At 40.6% G+C, this 20,972-nt stretch overlaps 1 protein-coding gene across 36 annotated transcripts in view; it reads right to left on the reverse strand.

Moving 5' to 3' along the window:
* LOC108112171 (protein muscleblind) overlaps nucleotides 1-20,972 on the reverse strand; it is a 177,755-nt gene that overhangs the window by 24,468 nt on the left and 132,315 nt on the right. For 21 of the 36 annotated variants that reach the window (XR_001772637.2, XM_017221973.2, XM_017221974.2 and 18 more), the window contains 3 exons: nucleotides 4,776-4,946; nucleotides 3,675-3,857; nucleotides 1,573-1,806 (listed from right to left, as the gene is read on the reverse strand). Coding sequence is in view for 34 of the 36 variants with exons in the window: in XM_017221973.2 (XP_017077462.1) it covers nucleotides 1,573-1,806; nucleotides 3,675-3,857; nucleotides 4,776-4,946 (588 nt within the window). In the remaining 2 variants the exon portion in view is untranslated. The remainder of the gene's footprint in view (nucleotides 1-1,572; nucleotides 1,807-3,674; nucleotides 3,858-4,775; nucleotides 4,947-20,972) is intronic. The other 15 variants (XR_001772638.2, XM_017221977.2, XM_017221978.2 and 12 more) reach the window with 1 other exon arrangement.

Below are 20,972 nucleotides of genomic sequence, written 5' to 3' on the forward strand. Positions count from 1 at the left end.
CATTTATGGCGTGTTTTATGTGAGCTTCAACATATTTCCCGTGTTCCCGGATATTTTCACCCCAACTTCCATTTTTTTTTTTGTCTCTCTCCTCCTGACAGGATTATGCTCTTCCACACACCTACTCACACGCTGTCTGTTTGTTTGTTTGTTTCTGTCTGGGAGAGGCGCACCATACTTAAAAAATATAATTATTTATTGATCTACAAACAAAATTAACATCTAAATGACGCCAAACGCCCGGCTTTGAACTGCGTGTCCCACCAAATGAATTGTTGAACATTTCATTTGCCTTGGACAAACATAATTAAGTTCAGCCAAATGAATTTTCAATTAGCCATAAAATTATATTTGATTTTATTTCAGCAAAAATATTTTATATGCTACGAATGAAGGTCTACCTTGGAAGGGTAATATGCTGTATTTTTGGGAATTTAATAGAGAGTTTCAAAGATTTTAAAAGTTTTTATAGACAATTTACTAAATAATAAAGCTTATTCTTCTGTCTAAATTCTATGATCACTAATAAGTAACACACTATCTATAGAGTCTATCAAAAAACTAGTTCATAGTGCATAATCCAAATGTGTCACGTTATATCAGGCAGAATTATCCGGTTCATTGATTTGAATTTTTCTATATTTTCGAGTAAATTTCCCGCTTAAGCGTTTATTGCATAGCCACTGGCAGTGCCATTGAATATGCAGCATAAATAAATAGCATAATTTGTGTTTTACAAATTTGTGCGATTACACATTGTTTTTTTTTTTTTTTTTTTGTTTTTGTATGCAGCTCTTAGGGGGAATAACAGTTATTTGTAAAGAGATTTAATATGTGTGAGAGGGCGTGTCAGTGTGTGTGTGTGTGTTTGCATAAAGTTAATTAAATTGTTTGCATGCGGCATTAACTTCTAATTAAATTTGCTTTAAATCCATCGACAGATTTACCAATAAAATCGAAATGGTGAATTTTGGTCAGAGTTTAAGGCAAATTGAATCAACTATTTCGAACTAAGCAGGATGGCCTAAGGTCATCTTTGGCTAGATATATACAGGAGATATATACATATATATTATATAGGAATATATTTATATATATATTTGTGTGGCGTGTTAGTGCAGGAGTAAAATTCTGTGTTGTATTTCTCTGTTGAGGTTATTTGGAGAACATAAACAGAAAACGCTAGATGGGCGATCTTTTTCACAAAATGATTTCTTGAAGTTAGCAGAATATTTGTTGATGCTGATAAGTATGCTATAGCAAAACTAGTTTTGAGGGAATTTTGGATTTTTTTCAATTTAATCTATAAGAAACCTGTTTTAAGTTCAAATTAATAGTTCTACTTAATTTTTTACTCACGAAATCATTTTGTGAAACTAACCCTTGGGCAAACATATTTTCGCATTAAAATAAAAATAATGAAAACCATACGATATTTAGGCAGCACAAAAACGCAAATAATAAACGAAAATCAAAAGGAAAAACTAAGAACAGGGCATAAAACTTCGATCGAACGCAAACGGAAAGAGAAGGTTCGAAAAGTATAGAAAAATATATAGTATATAGCCATACCGCAGCTGCAGCAGCGACAGCGGTGGCGCGTGTTTGGGCCGCTTTTAATTGTGCCTGTAGGTGCAGGGGGGGATGGAAGTAGCGGCAGGGGTCGCGTGCGCACCTGCCCTTCACGGCGTCCATGCAAACCGTTATCGAGCCGTCGTCGTGCCTGGCGACGCTCTCCTGCGGATGGGCGAACCGGCACTCGGATTCCGCCCGTTTGCAGGCGCCGCGCAAGAATTCGCGGCACACCTGGTTTTTTTTGGATATTTTCAGTTTTCCGCAATCATCGGTCATCGATCGCAAAAACACACACACAACACGATGCCCGGGCCCGCATTTAAAGATGATCATCAGTCGGGGGGTTTTTTTATATTATATATATATAAATATTTCGATCGGGTTGGGCAATATACATATATTCAGTTGGTATATTTTTCGATCCGACATCGGTATCAGTTGATTGGTTGGTTGGCGGGCGTTGGCAGCGGATAGCAAAAGTGGCAGCAGTTGTGGTTCAGAGTGGTTCAGTGGTGTTTATTTTTCGGTTTTGTGGTGTGTGTGTGTGTGTGTATTATAGGCGGAGAAGGTGTATGTATGTGTGTGTGTGTGTGTGGAGTGTGTTTTTTGGAAATAATGGAAGGATATTCAGTAACAAGTTCATTTCTTTTGTTTCGTATTTGATTTTTATATTTTACTTTAGTTATTATTTTGGTTTACGTTTTAGTTTTCATCAAAAGAAAAGTTAAGTATTTGCGCAAAAATATATATATATTTTTTCGATTCGTTCCAAGTCAAATATGGTAGGCAAGTTTTTTGTTTTTTTGTTTTTTTTGTTTAGTGGTTAGAGCCGATACAGATGCATTTCAAATTTGCTTTTTTATTCGTGTTAGGTTTTTGTTTGATTATTTTTAACGAGTACTTGCCTCTTGGAATTGGTTTTGCTTTGTTTTTTTATTTTTGTGTGTTGTTTTTCTTTTTTTTTTTTAGGTTTTTTTTGCTTCATGCCGATTAGTTTTCAATTTGCATTTTTAGGTTTGGTGCACTTTTGAGTACGAGAAAACACAAGAGGAACACGTAGCACAAACATAACAGAAAGGAACAACGAGAATGCAAGGATTATTCGAAATCAGGAGTAAAAAAAAGTAAACACGTTACGGGGAGCTCTGGGGGCGGGTTGGACTGTTTGTAGAGAGTATTTCGGTGTCGTCTGCTGATTCAAAGTAAACAAGGAGCTAGGATATATAAGTAAAACATATAAAATCAATGACTAACAACTCTATGATACTTAAAAATCCTCAAGGGAATACGAAATATATCTGCTAAGAACTCCATATCTACGATGATAGACTTTTGAGAGCTAAAAGGAATTTTCTAAAACTCTAAAAGGGACCCTCTTGGAGAATGGGATGAAAACGGGAGCTTCCCTTTCGCTTTTTTTTTTTTTTTTTTTTGGAAAATCAAAAGAAAATCTTATGAAATTGAGAAAATGAAAAGAAAATAGAAATATCAGTGCAAAGAATTCTGCAATTTTTCAATAGTTTTCATTTGGCTATTTACAGGGCTCGTAAGCTTCCTAAAAAAGCTTCTGAAAAGCAGCTGCTAGGCCAAGCTGCAATATAGTGCGATCGACTCTTTGGATCGATCCTTACTAATTCGTTGATATTATGTAGAGATATTAAAAAAGATCTTAATAAATCAAAAGAGAAGAGAATATTGGGTGTCTTTTTGATATAGTTGATTTCAAATTTTGGCGGTGTTAGACAAATACGAATGTGTGTCAAAAAACGTCGAATCAATTTCTGGTTATTGGCGAATTATACAGTTTGATTTTTGGCAAACTCAAGAGAACTCAAAACTCTGTACAATTGTTGTCGTTTTTAGTTCGCAATATTTGTTGTAGACGTAGTTTAAGATTAGATTCTAATTAGAAATATAAATACATAAAGACATGCCACGAAACTAAACGTAAGAACAGAAACAATTTTCGTTGCGTGTAAGTTGAATTAATAAACACAAATTAAGCGTAAATTAAATCGCATTAAATTGACTTCCTTGGATACATAAAGTTTTTTTTTATATATATATATTATATAATGCGATATTGGGCCGAAACTCACCTCTAATCTGTCGGAACGTGGTATTTTCTGCTGGGCCACCTGCACTGTTTGGGGCACCACGGGTCCCAGTTGGGAGGCCACGGCCGTCGGATCCGGGCCCAGCAAAGCGGGCACCAGGTGTCCCGTTGTGTAGTACGGACTGTACGAGTTGGCCGGAATGCCAGTCAGATAGGGATTTGTGGCCTGCAAGTAGTGGATGGGTGGTCAGTCATTAGGCCATTTATCAATGTAATTCATCAAACAGTTGTTAAGGTTATTGGGATATATTTATGGTGGATTATTATTTGGGAATGTTTACGCATAAGGGATAATGTTGTCATAATTTCTCAAATGGATAAAGGTTAATAACGTTGGGTTTATATTACATGAAAATATTACTAGTAATAAAGGTTTTTCAATAGCTTATGAAGTTCCCAACTCTTTCTGCAAATACCTAAACGGATCCTTGAAAACAGCCACCAATGAAAATCCAAACATCTGTTTAAAAATATCTCCCGCTATATCCTTCAGCTCCGTTTAAAGCCCCATTTAAATCTGTTTTATTTATGGCTTATACCCGTCCAAATCTAATGGTTCGACACCCCATTGAAGGCTTCACACTGGCCATTAACTGACCCTTTCGCTCGGCACAAATTATGCTTGGCACGCACTCGTAAACCTTTTTGGCCCCCCCTTGAAAAAACACCGGCTCTAATGAAAATTCATGCATTTTTCAACAATCAACATGGGAAAGTCCCTTCTTTCCCTTCACTCAAACACAAAAAAGAAGCTTCACCCTAATGATGGCTGTCGTTTAGCTGCAAATCCACAAAAACCATGTCGCAAATTATTTGAGAATTAATTTTCGATTTGTTATAAAACGGGAAAGTCCCCCACCCCACCCCCCTTTAAATGAATAAAACATTCCTCTTGCCCACTCTCTGACTCATTTTCGCGCACTTTGAATTCCTCGCTTTTTTTTCGTTCTCTTTCTGGTTGGTATTTTTGGGAAATTCATGACGGGAGAGAAGTTCGCTTATAAATATTCATATTTTCGAACTGGAAAGCCAGAAGAGGGAAAGCGAAGGAAAATTCAATTAAAGTATTAGGAGCGGCACTTACCACGGCTGGCACTTGGCCCGATATGACCGGCTGGCCGGGCGCGATGCCCATCTGTTGCATCAGTGCATTCTTGAGGGCCAAATGATTGCGTCCATTTATCAATAACTGATCCTTCAGATGCTGTGGTGGATGAAAATATTTGCACGGCGGTTTATCACGATTACAGCGTCCCTGAAAGAATACAAGAAAATATTTTAGATAACTTTTTCTTACAATATAAATATATTTGTGAGTGGGAAAGAAAAAGAGAAAAGAAAAGAAAGCTTCATAAATTGCCCTCGACTGACAGCAGGCTGCGTGGGTGGTTAAATCTTTTGGCCATCCACAACGGCAGCTGGCCATAATTCAGTTTCGATTGCTGGCAGTGGCAATTTAGTAAGCGTGTTGGCCAGGAAGTGCTTTTGTCGCACTAAATAAATTACTTGAAACAAATTTATGTTAATGTTTTCTACTCCTGTGGGTGGCTGGTCTAGCCCTGTTGATTAACACAAATTGTTGTGCTTAACCTTAATGCCCGGCTTGTTTCTGGTTCGTTTTGCAAGAGTAAATACGGTTTCATTAGTGTTTATTGAACGAAGGTAAAGGGATGTTCCGGATTGGTTTTCCTTTAAAGAAAACCTTTAATCTGAAGTAAGCAACATTTTAAAGTTTAAAATGCCAAACTACAAGCCTTTGTGATGATGTTTCATGAAAAATACCGTGAATTTGTGTAATACAATCGACTTTCCCATTGAAGTTGCCATAATTGGTGGCCATTTAAAACAAATTACAGTGCCTGCCATAAGGCTACTTCTATGTAATTTTCTGTTATCCTTGGCATGACTCAGAGCTCTGAATAACTTTATGTTCGTGCTGTCAACACATTTTACCCAAGAACCAAAAGAAAAACCAAACCAATTAACTGCATGCAAAAGCCGTTGCAATTTTCCTTCTGGCCAAATCTGTATACCGGAATGCTCATGTAACATGACATCGCAGTTTTTCCGAAACATATTTTCGGGCTATATGCGAGATCGAAATTCGTTTTTAATTGCGAAAAAGTAAAATTTCACTTCATTAGCACGTGTAATTGTGGCGGCGGATTAACCTGGCTCACTCTCCTTTTTAAGCCGAAATGTCAACAATAATTATAATGACCCGGCGAGGAGTGGGCTGCTGCTGGCTAATGCCACCCCGCCCCCACTGTTGATGATGCATGCAACATGGCATCGTGGAAAAGGGATTTTACAGGCGAAACGAGGGCAGGCCAACTGGCAAACAAATATGCATGTAAATTATATTTAATTCAGAGCAAATGAAGTTAACAAATATTTGCATACAGCAAGGCGACCGACTCAACGTTGAAGTAAAAAATGAATGAAAAAAAAAAAGAAAAATGTGAAAATTTATATGTAAAAGGGGAAAATTGTGTGTGCATAAATTGATTGTTTGCCCTGGCCAGAGGAGGACAGCAAATATCAACTGTAGCGCAGAGACCTGCCAACTCGTTTTCGGTTTTCCTTTTGTGATTTTTCCCTCTCTTTTTTGCCAGCTGCTCCTGCTGCCTCTGCTGGTGGCATTTACAATTTATGACGCCCCGAAAGCTGTACAAGATTTATGGCGCCCAACAACTGGCGCTAACTCACAAATAATTGTTGCTGAACAACATTTCTCTGTTGATTTTTATTTTCATTGTTGTGATTCTCGCCAAATATCATTGACAAATCTATGCAAGGAATAACTGTTTAATAAACAACAAAACTATAACTATAACACACTCCCTGACAAAGCCATAAATTAAGCTAATTAATTGTCAAATGCTTGGCATTCCCCATCATTCGATGGATAAATATTTGGCAAACCAACAAAATACTTTGCATTGTTGGCTCGCAATTTTGATCAATAAACACAGACACATAGAGTACAAAATATTTATTGACGACAAGCAAATATTTTTCACCATCCTTCTGTGCGGAAAACTTTCAATCAGCAAGTGCCAGCCAGGACTTTCAGAGAATATACACACACTAACACACAAAATGGGAATACAAATACACACGAATTGGAGCCACTTTGGCATATTTGTTTGTGCTTATTGGCGCCATTGGCAGTAATTTAATGCTTCGATTGAGTTTATTTAACAAAACAGCCACCGTTTCGAATGGCTGTCCCCAGACTATATCTGTGTTTTGTATCTTTCCCTCTCTCTAACGCTATTTCGTTGCCCTAATTCGGTGTAATGAAAGGCTAATGTAATTTTTCATATCGCTCACTTGTTGCCCGTGCCGTGTAACTGGGTTAATTGCCTCCTGATGGCCATCGTCATTGAGTCATCATGCTAGGTAATGGGGCTAACTGAATTATCAGTGTGCATAAATGGGATGTTACGTTATTGATGAATCTATAAATCGATTTGGCATTCGTTTTCTCTCTCTGCTCTTTTTTTTTCTCCTATTTTTCAGCATCTTTCAAGGGCTTTGGCAACAAATTTAAATTGCATTTGCTGGCCACAATCAAATAAGACATTATTCTTACAGACCAGGAGAGAGATCCTCCTCCTTCTGCTGCTGCTGCTGCTACTGCTGCTTCTGCAGGACAGACATTATCTTTGAGTGCCAAGCGCTTGCCACTTTCCACCTCCCATTTACCCGTTGGCAATTTTCTTTCTTGTGGCTGCCGCCCGTAGATATGCAACACTTTCTTGCTGCCGCCGCCGCTTGACATTGCCACCGCGATTTCTTCCATTCTTTCTTTTTTTTTTCCACACGCCACACTAAACATTTTCATGTCATTTCGATTGTAATCTGCATGACTGCCTCGCTCCTTGGGCATGCGAAAAAAAAACCTCGACAGGGAGAGAGAGAGAGTGGAAAAGCGAGTGCGAAAATTGCAAATGGTGTCCACTCACGCACGCAGGCGGGGGCGCCGCAGCATATTTGCATTGCCAACGTTCGCGTTGTGCAACTGAAACTGGAACCCTTTTTAGAGCACTCGCCTTTTTTCGCAACGCTTCTTGTTTCACAGCTTTGGTCTGATGCAGATTATCCGCTTTAAATTGCAATGATTACTTTTTCGCTTTCCTCTTGCCGGGTTTTCCATTTTTTTTTATCCATTTTTCTTTTTTTTGGTGGAATGATGGCAGTGATGGCATTTCAGAGCCATTTTTCTTCTTTTGCCAGGCCATTCGAAACAATGTCGCTGTCGTCTAGCGTTCTGGCATGCCATTGTGGAGAACGATGGGAGTGCTGGGGTGCTGGCTGGCTGCGCGGGTTGGCCATTGGCTAAGGAATTTCTCATGTTTTCATGCCAAGTGCAAGTCAGGTCCAGTCATGTATATCGTCGCGTATCGCATTGCCATTTGGTCGACATGCGTCTTGGGATGTTACCTCTCCCCCCTTTCTTTGGGACGCAGCTGCTGGCCATCAAGAAGCTGGGAGCTAGGATCTAGAAGCTGGGAGCACTCAAGTCCATGTCCTCGTCTTCGTTGGGTATTAAATGTCATTTTGCATTTCGTGACAAGTTGGCTAATCTGACTCGAAAGTTATTTATTTCTTCTTTGTTGAGTGCAAAGGAATTTTTCTTACACTTTTTTTCAGCTTTAGCTTTCCTCTTTTTTTTTTTCGTTTGCCCTGAGAGCATTTACATGGCATTTTCCTTCAGGGTCTCTGTTTGCTTGGAACTCCGTTTTCCCTCTTTTTTTTTTTTTGCCTTAGCCAAGCAACTCTAGCTACTTTCCTTCAATTTAGCGGCGATAGGAATCGCCTTTGAATGTTAATAAAACGGATTTTTATGCAAATTTAAAACTGTTTAGTGGTTCGACTTTGGTATGCATTAAAAGAGGAAAAATGCGATCCGCGTCTAGGGCCCTTGTGAAAATAGACAAAGAGTTGGAATAATGCGAATGAAATATGTTCGCCCGGCTTTGTTTGATATGGCATGGGGGAAATGAATGGCCATGGGTTTAAAGTTTAAATTTGGTTTTCGTATTCTTTATAGACTTATATTAGACACTATTCCCAAAGTTGATATTCTCTTTCTTTTTAAGCACTATCAATGTAAGTTTTATGGCTTTAAGCTACTTATATGGTCTTAAGCATTGAAGAAAACTAAATATTATAGCCAGAAATTGGTTTGCCTTTATTGTCATAAATTCTAGAGGGCGTTACTAGCCGGCGTGTGAGTGGAACTTATGATAAGCCACTTTTGGAACACACAAATTGCATGTCCCCCCCGGATCTTTCCAGCCCCCCCCATTATCTTGCCACATCGTGCAGTGCAAACTCCATTTAAGGCTTTACATAAAACATAAGCAGAAAATGTTGCCGAATAAAAATGTAGAGAAAGGGAAAACAACAACGCTGGCAAGCATAATTCCTGACACTCTGCTGCCTGCTTTTTGGCCAAAAGAAAAACAGAGAGAGAGAGTTGCCAAAAAATTTAATGCAAACTAACGGCAGTACAAGCTTTAGCACTTTGGATCCAACTCACACACACACACACATAGTTGGGCAGAAAGAGTTGGCCAGAAAATGGGAGCAGGAGTTAGTTGAAAACTATTTTCGACGCTTAACGGAGAACTCAATTTGTTTTCACTTGGCCATGCTCACTGACAGGCACACACAGACACATATAAAACGTAGCTCAATAACACAAACAGCAAATAGAGATAATCAAAAAGCAATTGCAAACAACAACCAAGCCTCAAACTGTCCAGAACATGAGAGAATTGGTAAGAGAAAGAGAGAGAGAGAGAGAGAGAGAGAGGGAGAGGGAGAGCCAGAGAGAGCAAACACAGTGAGATATTTATTGTATAAATTCCGGCAACAAAATAAATTAAAAATGACAATTCACCGGTAGGCATGGCCAGGGAAATCAAGGCAATTTTCCATGTGCCCAACATACACACCAACACACACAAACACTCACACACACAACTAGTTTGCAGTTTAATTTTCAATATGGCTAACCGGCAGAGTCGAGCGAGCGAGCATTGAAAATGAAAATATTTTCCTGAAATGCAAACAAATTGGCAAAAGGCAAATGGTCAATATTTGCTAGCCATAGGAGAGCCATAGGACAGCCAGGACAGCCAGGCAAAAGTGTTTGCAGGCCCGGGACAAAACAATGGCTAAAAGCAGAGTTTGGCTTTGGACGGGTTTCGGTTGGAAGGTAGACAGCGACGACCAGTGGTGCATGCTAAGCGATTCGCCTCAGACAAAAGGCAACGGGCAATAGCAGTGCACTGAACTCCTCCCAAAAGTATGCAGCGCAAAATAGCCTTGCAAATGTGAGTGTTTCCCCAGCTTCCTTTTTTGTTTTTTGCTCCTGTATCATCTCTTTGTGTGTGTGTGAGTGGGGGAAAACAATGAACGGGCCTCGACTTTTCTGTGGCCATGTTTTTTTTCAATCATGCGTTCGTTTCCTCACTCATTCATTCGCTCAATGGGGGCACACCGCCACTGCAGTTGCATACTTTTGGGATTTGCAACAGATTCCCCACATACACACGCACACACAGTTTATCCTCACTTACATGGCCCATTCTCTCTCTCGTTTACTATGAAAATGGCTGGCCCAGTGCGACAATCTGACTTAGTTGCTTTAATTTTAAACTAGCAACTTAGGACCCGGTAAACCATTACCCTGGGAAATAACTGCATTCGAGGGATTTGTGTTAATTGAAAAATGTGCCCCAGAATATGCCAAGCACAACTGTACTCTCGTAGTGGGGAAAAGTGAGTGGATTACCTTACGGACAAAAGTGCACTCAGTTAATGGAATTCTACTAAACGCTGCTGTAACTGTCGTGTTTTGCTTTTTGCCCAGTTTTTATTTTTTTTTTCGGAAAACTATACTTGAGAGTTGGCCAAATGGCAATTTCTGATTTCGGCCAGTGCTTGGCTCTATCTGACTGCCGTATTTTCGTTTCATTTGCTCATTTAACCTGCTCTTCAGCTAGCTCTCCTTCTTACCCCTCTTACCCTTCTTGGCCCTTTTCGCTCATTTCATTTGGCGGCGCTCGCGCTTATCAGCCTCGAAAATTCACTTAATTTAATTAAAGTGCAGAACGGAGTGAGTCCAAAAAGTGAGCAAAAAGAAAAAAAGAAAGAAAAATAATAATAAAACGGTGAGAGCGCCACTCGCGTAGCGAAATGTTCAGAAAAAAAGCAGGCAAGAGACTTTCACATTATTTTTGCACACAAACACCGGTGCACACACAGTGCCAGTGGTCATTCCGCTCCCATCATCATCATCATCACCATCACCATGATCATCGTCATCACAACGCCATCATCGGTGTGGACGTCATTGCTTCATTTTCGCCTGCCGGTTACGGGGCTTCGGCTCCGTTGCGCCCCCGAATTAATTTCCGTTTTGCAAACCAATTGAAAATCCAATTTTCAATACACAAACCATATAACGCCATGCTCCTCCGCCACCCTGCTCATTCCCAGTTCGCTCTCCCAGCTCTGCCTGGCATACGTTTAACTAACGTCCCCGCTGGAAGTCCAGCACACGTGGAAAAGTTTGCTCACATTTAAAGGGCTTAAAAAAGAAAAAAAAAAAAAAAAAAGTGGCTAGCGAACGTGGGGGCCGAGAGCCACGAAACGGACAACTGGAGGCCATTGGCCACTGCGCTCGAAAGTAGGCAACAATATATATGGGCATTAAACGTAAACCGACTGCAGCCTGCAGGGCAACAGCCCAGACCCTCATATGCCCCCGTTCAGTTTGCATTGCCGTGTTTATTTGTACACAAGCCGACACACACACACACAGCTACAACCATATGGCCACATAATGCACGCCATGGTGCCCGAGCCGAGGGACCCCGTGCGACAGGCTGCGGTGCGTGTTTGTGTGTGTGTGTGTGTGTGGCACATTGATTTTTTTCCCCTAGGCCAGCCGAAGGCTTTCCTTGCTATGATTTGACCACACGGCCAGGACGCTTTACAAATTGCAAGGGATACCGTACACTGTTAGTGGGATTTGCTATAGCGTTTCGATTAATCTGGCCAAAGCAGACTTGATCGGCGGCAGTATCTAGCCGAAGGGATTTTCGTTAAAGCCCAAGGGAATGCATTCGAACATTCTTATTGTGCAATAAGGCAGCAAACAGCAATTTTAAAGTAGAAAAACATTTGTATTTGCATTTGAATTGAATTTTATTTATTTCTGGCTGCCTTTTTGTTTATTTGTTTGAATGACTATATCAATGGAAAGGTTATGTTCGCTGCTTGTTTTTTATTTTATCATTTTGTTACGGATTTTTGGAAAAGTCCTCTTAAAAGGCATTTGTAAGCCTAAAAGCATGCTGCGGTATTTCAGGCTTTGTTCGTTGCTTTTCACCCCCTCGCCCAATCGCTTTTTTCTACTTTTTATGATAGAAATAAATTTTCAACATTCACATTTTTCAACTTTTTGACACACGCACACAAGCTCTCATTCGGAGCAAAGGCCGTATAATTGAAGAGAGGGGGCGCCTTGACTTGACTTGACTTGGTTCTTATCCTTCTGACACTCACATAGATACTAACACACACACACTCATACACACGCATTGGCGGAGATTGGCATAAACTGCGGCAACATTTAATGGCGAGCTTCGTTTTTGGCAGACATTGATGACTTTTTAACTGCAGTCATTTGCAGGGCGGCGTCGTTTACACAGCTAACACAGACACACTCACACTCACACACATACACTGTTATAGATATGGCAAATGTTTGCCTAGGCACCGCACCGCGCGCGCACACACACACACTCACGCTCGGTGGCGTTTCCGTTTCCTTAGCTCCGTTCGCCTTCGCTGCGCATTGTAAGCCATTTGAGCAGAAGGCGGCGACATCAGGAAAATATCGCGTGACGCGGCGATAAAAATAATCATCATAATGTAATGTGAAAGGAGGCCAACGAACGAGCGAACGAATGAATGTTGGGTAGAAGAACCGACTGCTTAATCGATTTTCCCTTTTCGCCGCGACAGGCGTGGCCCCATTTAATGCGATTATTTGCGATTTCTTTTCTGTGGACGTCCGCAGTGTCCGCAAATTAACGAGCCCCCATAATAATTTAGTCGCATGCCGTAATAACAAGCCGCAAAAGTATCTGTGTGTGTGTGTGCGTGAAGGGACCGTGCCCCAAGGTCGTGGCACAGGCAAATTGATTTCGTTTCATGTTGCCCGACATATGTTGTCGACTTTTTGGCGCCAAACCCGCCGACGCCGCTCGAAGACATTTGCATGGTCGTAAAATGAGAAATAAAAACGGGTTGTGGCCATGCAGGCCTTGCGGTCAAAATTTGCTTGTTGTTGAGGGGAATACAAAAAATTTTTATCGCCCCCATATGTGTTTTGTCCTTAGGGTTGGCGTTTGTATGTGTGTGGGTTTTCCGTGGGGGGCCATCGTTTGCAATTATTATGGCATACTTATGAGGGAGCATTTTCTGTGTTTTTTTATTTTTTTTTTATTTTGAAGTTCTACTCTCTAAACTCTTTCACAATGGATCACTTGACATTCAATACCGGCATACTAAAGCATTTCAATGCGACAAACTAATTGAAAAGGGAAGCTCCAAGCTACGGACAAGGAGAAAGTTTATGGCAAACAAAAGAGCGGAGAGAGGAGAAAGGAGAACGGAGACATGAGGACACGCTTTTAATAAATCCATCACATAACCCGCATTATTAAAAAGATCCAAGTCCTGACACGAACAAGCAAAGTTTCGCTGGCAAACAAACACACACAAACACACACACACACACACATACAGAGAGGACAAACATGTCTATGAGATAGAGATGAAAGAGGAAAGGGAGAAAGTACAAACACACATACACGAGTACAAAAAGCGCTTATCAAATTTCCACAAACGATGACAATCAAACTGAAGGCATCAGGACATAGACATAGACAGCAAAGCCAAGAACCCAAGGACCAGGACGAAATGATTGGACGTTGTGGTCGTCCTCTCTTGAGTGAATGTAATCGCCAATAAACTGCATAAAGCGCATATGAGCAGGACGGACTGACAATGGGCGAGCGAGCGAGTCCAGGACACATCGAAAGGATTCAATCAATGAGCAAACAAAAGGCCAGCAGACTGAAGCGACAGTCGCTTCGAAACGTAGACCCAAAGGCACATAAATAATTCAATTGTCAACACGCTCGGCAGTGCAACATGCGATAATATTACCCCACCGAACGGAAGGAAAACTTTTCTCCTAACAAAAATAAACTTTTTTCTTTTCTTATTTGTTTTTTTTTTTTGTTGCACACACTGATGTTGCCATGTAACAACTTTATCGATTTACACAAAATGAGGCTCGTTATTAGTTGAAGGGGACATGTGTGACCAATCTGGAGAAAGTGAGAAGGGAAAAGGGAAAGGGTACACAGGAAAATAAGATCCTTTCGATTTAATATCTCAATTAGATATTTTTTATTAACATTTTAAGCAGAATCTATCATCAGTAGTTCTACTCTTTAAAAATATTTAAGAAAATCAACAATCTCTTACAGTTTTTCCTTTAAAAACCTTCAGTTTTTCTTTATGCACAATAAAAGCAAAGACTGACAGTTGGAAGGGAAAAAGCTATGGCATTTTCTTTGGATTTTTCACCTCAATTAGAGTCTCCACTTTTGGCCAGCCGACTAATCTCGAGTCCTAAGACCAGGATCTATATCTAAGGCCTGGCCTCATCCTTCACTTTTTCTATCCCCTATTTTTTATTGCCTCTTCCCCCTTGCTTTTTTTTATGACTTGACACAGCTCCTTCATCATACCATTTCCCCTCACCCCACTTCGATTTTTTATGATTTGCCACACACACCCGGGTATGTTTCCTTTGGCTTTCGATTTTAAAGGACCCCAAACGCATAAGTGAGTGTGAGAGTCGTTCGATCGCATGGGCAATTTTTTATTGTTAGAAAATTGTTTTCTCTGCACAGGGTTACGCAAGAAAAAAAAATTGATTTCTTGTCTTTATGGCATTGTCCCTTTGCCAGTCCTGCTGCTGGCTGCTAGCTGCTGTTGGCAAATTTAATATGTTATCCTTCGATGTGCTTCGACCTACACACCCCCTCTCCCCCACCTTCCTTGTGTGTGTTGTTGTTTGTTTGAAAAATATTGAATTTTTCGCAAAATAAAAAGGATAAAGGATAACATCTTTTGCCGTGTTTGCGGAAACCGAAGCAAACCCAAGGAGCCCAGCAAGTGGAAAATTGTCCCTTCTTTACTAGAAACACCCTTCAAACTCCCCACCCCTTGAGAGTCCTTGCTTGTCCGTTTTGTGGTTAACTTGTTTCGGTTTCCTTTCTTTTTGATTGTCTAACATGTGTTTCTTGTTTATAATATATATATATATATGCACCTATATATATGCTTAAGAAGGGGAGATATTGTATCTCGAAGATATTTGATTTTAGAAATTGAATTGCATTTAATTTGCTTTTGCTGTTTTGAGAAATTTGTTGGTCTCTGACAGCTTATTGGCTTGCTGTATATTATTTTTCGTATATTTCTTTCAGGTGTCGAATAAATTATGAAATAACTTGCAGCCCGGAATGGATTGCTAAAGGAGCTTTCTATTTTGTATTTTTGTTTACTTGCCGCCGTACACAGCCTGGCCCGTAGTTTACTGTCCGTAAAATAAACTCACCTGTAAGTAAAGGAAGAATTTTTGTGATTTTTAGTCAAAAGAATTCATTTGTGTTAAATTTTATTGTATGGCCAAAATTTGTAATTGGCTTTTAACAGAAGACAGAAATTGCTGGCATCTAAGCCATAAAATTCAAAGCCATTTATAGATGCTTAAGGAAAAACAATGAAAGGGAAATGAAATTCGAATTAAAGTGATTTTTTGTGCAAACTTTTGGTTAAACATTTAATTTTTTTCAATTTAAACTGCCTTCTTGGCTGCACTTTTATCTGCGGGCTAAAAAAATCCAACTGTTGAGTCTAACTGAAAAATATTATGAATATTTTCAGCTCACTCTCCGTGGGACTTTATTTTTTGATTTCTCTTTTTGTAGAGTTTTTTGTTCATCAACAAAGCATTAGCGCTTGCCCGCTTAGGGACTTTCACAATGCAGTTTTTTAGTTCGTTGTGTCTGCCTTTCTTTTTGTCTATGTGTGTGTGTGTGAGTGAGTGTTTGTAGGCGTGTCAGGCGCCCTGAGGTCTGCAAACAAACAAACAAACTGAAGGGGCAAAAGTGATGAGCAGCGGTGGGCAGGCAAAGAAATGAGAAAAAATTTCAATTCTAACAGAGAGAAAAAATCCGTAAAAAATTCGCATATAAAAATAAACAGAGAATGAGAGAGGGGGAGAGAAAGGTGAGGGATAAAAATACATAAAAAATAATATCATGAATGCAATGACTTTTAATGTACAGTTATTGCGCAGCTGTCTGATGTCCCAGGCTCCACAAAAGTATATACATATATATTTTAATATTGCATACTTTCTGGCGTTGCTTACATGACGCTGCAAGGAGCGAGAATGTGAGCTTTGTGTGTATGCGGCATGTGCAGTGCACCGTGTATCCTTTTTGGCAAGCTTCATTGCCACTTTGGCCAAAAAGGGTAGACATACAGACGCCCGTTGCCCGCTGCACATACTAATAAGGCTAAGTGGCAATGACAAACACAAATGCACAAAATGCAAACCAACACACACACACACGGACACACTCGTATACAGGATATAAAAGTGGGAGAAAGGGGTGAAAGTGTGGGCAACTGGGCGACAAATGTCTGTTTGGGACTCTGCGGAACCACAAAGCGAACATTTTATGACTGTTGAATGACCTCATAAGCATGCGTGTTTATTTCTTTGCCCTCGGCATCTCTGGTTTTGAAATCGCTTCAAATGGAAAACTTAATATGATTAACAGCATTGTGAGTTTAGATAGCCAAAACTATAGTTTAAACTACTTAATTTGAGGCTGATCCTTTCTTAAAGTAAAATATAGTGCCCTTAAAAGGCTTTCCGAAATAGAAAGGCAAAAATTTAAATGTTTTTAAAACGAGATCAAAAACTTTATTTATAAACTATTTTAGTGAAAATTCTATCCCTAGACAGTTATTTTTCCTTGCAAAACTGGCGAGAAAATGCAAATATTTTACTTTCGGTTAGCAAACTTCCATCAATGTCGGTTGGAAAATGCAAAAGTTGGCATTGTCATTTGGGCTATTTATAGGCAGCTGTCATATTGCAAATTGATGCCCTGCACTGGAACCATTAGCCTTGCCTCCCGCCCTCCGCCCTACCCACTCACCCCCTCATTCATCCTGCCATGCAGCCATTTCTTTTATAATTCTTTCGTTAAGGAAAAATTGCAAGAAACTCCGAGTTTTCCTCCCCACTCTCCCACTATATAAATTTTTTTTTCGAGATGCTGCTGCCTTGTCAAGCCATAAAATGTTATCACAAAAAGTATTTTCCAAGTCAGCGCACACACAAAAAGTGGGTGGTGGGCGGAAGCTCCTGGCATGGCTGTCGAATGTGCAAGCGAGACAGACAAACTTCAAAGCAAAAGTTGTTGGCAACCCACACACACACACACACTCACTCACACATGTGCAGCCAGTGAAAGTTACAAATAGAGTTGCCATAAAATTTCATATGCTTATCACGTGCGTTGCCCTTGTAACCCCCCACCCATCATTTCACATACCACCCAATGCACAGTTCACTATCCCCACCGACAGATGGCGCCAAATTGCGCTTGCATCGCTGTCAGCCCTTTCGCACGTCACATAGCGCCTTTTTGGAGCCAACTGTACCGCAATATTTTCGCTATTTTAAGCTGACAACGGTTACGTTGCAGCGGCCCTTGTTGCTCTATGACTATTTTATTGTCATATTTATCTACAATCAAGCCGCACACACACACACACACACACACCCATACACTCCACTGCACTCCACTCTGTGGACGAAAACAAAGCAATGCGTTTCCCGGCTCTTTTCTCTGCTTGTTTCTTTTTTTTTTGAATTCTGTCGAACACAGGCTAAGAATGCGTTTTCCAACAGCCCGAGCGATATGTCAGGAAATTGGCTTTTCTTTTTTTTGTCTAGTTTTTCTCCATTTTTTTTTTGGCCCCCTTTGACATTTCACGCTTCGAGTGGAGATACCCATTGTTTAGAGCTGACATATTGAAGAGAGATAGAGAGCCGTTGCGATAAGAGTGGCATATACAATTTCTATGCCAGGCTCTGCGCTGTTTCCTGGCCAAAAACTGTAAAAAACCAGTCAAAACTCAATTAAAATTACGAGCCAACGATAAGGCTACAAAACTAAAAAACAAATTAATGCCGACATTTGCTGGCAATGAAAGTGAGCCGGAAAAACAAAGAAAAAAAACTAAAAACGAAAATTTGCAAACACCCACAGTTGTTGCCAACGTTTGTGGCCCACTTTTTGGGAGCCAAAATCAGGAAAAAAGAAAAGTTAACCAGTCATGGCCAACAGCACACATGTGACCCAGATAATCTTATTATGAACTCATTTTGGGCGCCTTTTTTTTGGCACAAAAAACACCATCAAATTAGATTCAATGAGGGCCGCCCTGGCTACCAATAAATTGTGGCAAATTATGCGGCCAAAGATTAAATTCGATTCTTATGTAAATCCGAAGGCAACAGGAGGCTGCAGTTTAAGCTTGCTGTGCTACCTTTAGTTTTCCTCCTTTTTTTTTATCCAGCCAATCCAGGTGCCAGAAGAAGCCCGAAGCAGACGACGAACCGACAGCTGTGAACTGACCCTCTAATCTGCATAATTTGCACAGAAGCCGAGACGAAAGGTGAGGAGGTCCCTGCGGCATTATAAATAGTCAAAGATATTTATTTGTAATGAGGACCAGGGGTTGCCAAGACTTTGGCCTGGTCCAGCGGCAGCAGTCTCAATCTCCACGGGGTAGTTTACTGAACTTGGACTCCGGTCTCGTACTTCTTTTTGTTTGGTTCGATTAGAGCCCAACAACATCTGCTCTATGGGCAAAGTTCTTGCTCTAACGATGACCAAAGACCGACCACTGAGTTATGCCAACGATAGACCTTTTTCCCTTTTGCAGAAGTTGATTAAAAACTGCAGGCGGCGGAGCAGTTGATTGCCCGATGGACGGTTTATGGTCAATTATGGCCAAGTTTTTGAGCCTTGTTTTTGTGGCCAATGAATGTGGCCCAACCACAAATGATAGTTCAATCAATATCTGGTCTAAAGCACGTCATTTACCACATCCAGCCAATTGGATTTATTACGAAAAGCAAGACAATTTATTATTAAATAAGCATGACAAATGACTGAAGGTTTGGCTTGGAACAGTGGGGTAAACTAAGCGTTTTTGTGGTGAAAACTTCAAGAGTTTTCTATAACTTTTTCAATCATATCATCACTACTTATCTCAAGAAGTTTAAGATTCAAATATGCCCTGCAAGCCCTAACATTTTCTTCCTTTTTTGCTTGTATTTTCCTGGTAATCGATCCATTTATCGTTGAAGGCTCAAATATTTATCGATTCTGAAGAAAAACACATCATAAGTTTACCCTAAATCCTCTTATCCAGCCTGTTTATCCCAGCTCAACATATATCACAGTATTTTCCGCAATTTTCCCTCCCGTTGGGTCACCTATCCCAATCCAAGGTCAAACTTTCCAGCCTTTTCCTCTAGGCTTTCCCCACTTCCCAACTCCTCCCACCAACCATTTTCCACCTCCACTTGACACAGCCTTTTGTTGTTGGCTAGCCACAGGAGCTCAGACATGTGTAAGTCAAATGAATTTGTCATGAGGTTTTCCCCACTGCTGTTATTGCTGCTGCTGCTTAGGAAACCGAAAAAGTGACAGCCCATCTAGGCGCACACACTGGCAGGTACACGGGAAGGAAAATGTTAGGAAAACGATAGCATATAATAGCCTTTCTAACATACTTTCTTTCACTATTTTCTCTCTCTGCACACACATATCTATGGGATATATAGAAAGCCACTTGGCAGTTGGGCCTGGCATTGCGGCATTTATAAATATAATGCCAATAAATACGCAGGGAACGGTGGAAATCTATCGATTGGCCACCACCTTGTCGATTCAAAAGAGTTTTCCAGCTTGTGTCACTGGCAGACCGCCCAAAGTTTGATTGGCAAAAGCCACAGCAGGGGGTGCCCGACCGTCCGCCCTTCCCCTACATATCGCCTGTGAGTCAGACGACCAACGCCAGAGGGCGCGCTGCAATAGAAAACCGGGAGAGGGAGGGTAAGCTGGGAAAACCATGACAGGTGTTTGCCTCGGGCTTCGCCTTCAACCGACTTCCGTCTGACATTTTTAAGTGCCCTAAAATACAATCCAAAAGCGCTTAATTATGCACGCTCCGATGTCCGAAAATCTGCAGGAAGCAATTACGTGGGCGGACTGAAATCGGATAGTATTCTGGTGCACTGGACTACCAGGGGGTGGGATGACTCATTCGCATTCGCAAAGAGCACGACCAAAAATGGTGTTGATGACGTGAGCTTAGCACAAACCCTCAAGGGGAAAGACTTGGGGGGTGGGGCTGGGAAACGGAAACCGAATCCAAAGTCCGAAGTCAAGCGCACAAATCAAAGCCAAGAATTTTTGCATTGTAGAAGGCTTCCTGGCTTCCTCCAACTCGAAAACCCGAAAGTGCTTTCTTATAAGCCTCAGCGGAGTAAGAGAAAAACTAACGAAGGGTTGAACGATGCTCTCTTTGAGTGATGGCCGTGAGTCGAAGAGCTCTTGAGTGGGAATTAAAAGAGCAACTCGGGGGTTGCAAGAGTGATGAGGTGCCGGGATTTTGTTGATTTTATCCAATTAGCAAGTGAAATAAAAGAGAGAAAACTCCAATTGCAGCAAGGGAGGGTGGGAAAATAAGGAAGCAATTAAGGGATTAGCTTTAATTACTTAACATATATTTTTATTTAGTGTTTTAAGCAAAGGAATAAATGTAAAAATAAAAGCATTTTTAGACAATTTTACCAAAGGTAAGACTTTGAACTTCTTTTAAAATTCGGTTTAGTTTCCTAGCAACCAATACTAAATTGCTTCCAGTTGTAACCCAAAACCTTAACTAATTTCAAGGGAAACTTCTTTCTATTAAAGAAATGACACCAGACAATTGTATGTGTGTGTTAGGGGAAAACTCCGTTAGATCGAGCCCGCAATCTCATTAGGAATCGCTACTTTTTGGCGCTTTTCCC

Source organism: Drosophila eugracilis, unplaced genomic scaffold (genome assembly GCF_018153835.1).
Source record: "Drosophila eugracilis isolate 14026-0451.02 unplaced genomic scaffold, ASM1815383v1 contig_90, whole genome shotgun sequence".
Lineage (NCBI taxonomy): Eukaryota > Metazoa > Arthropoda > Insecta > Diptera > Drosophilidae > Drosophila > Drosophila eugracilis.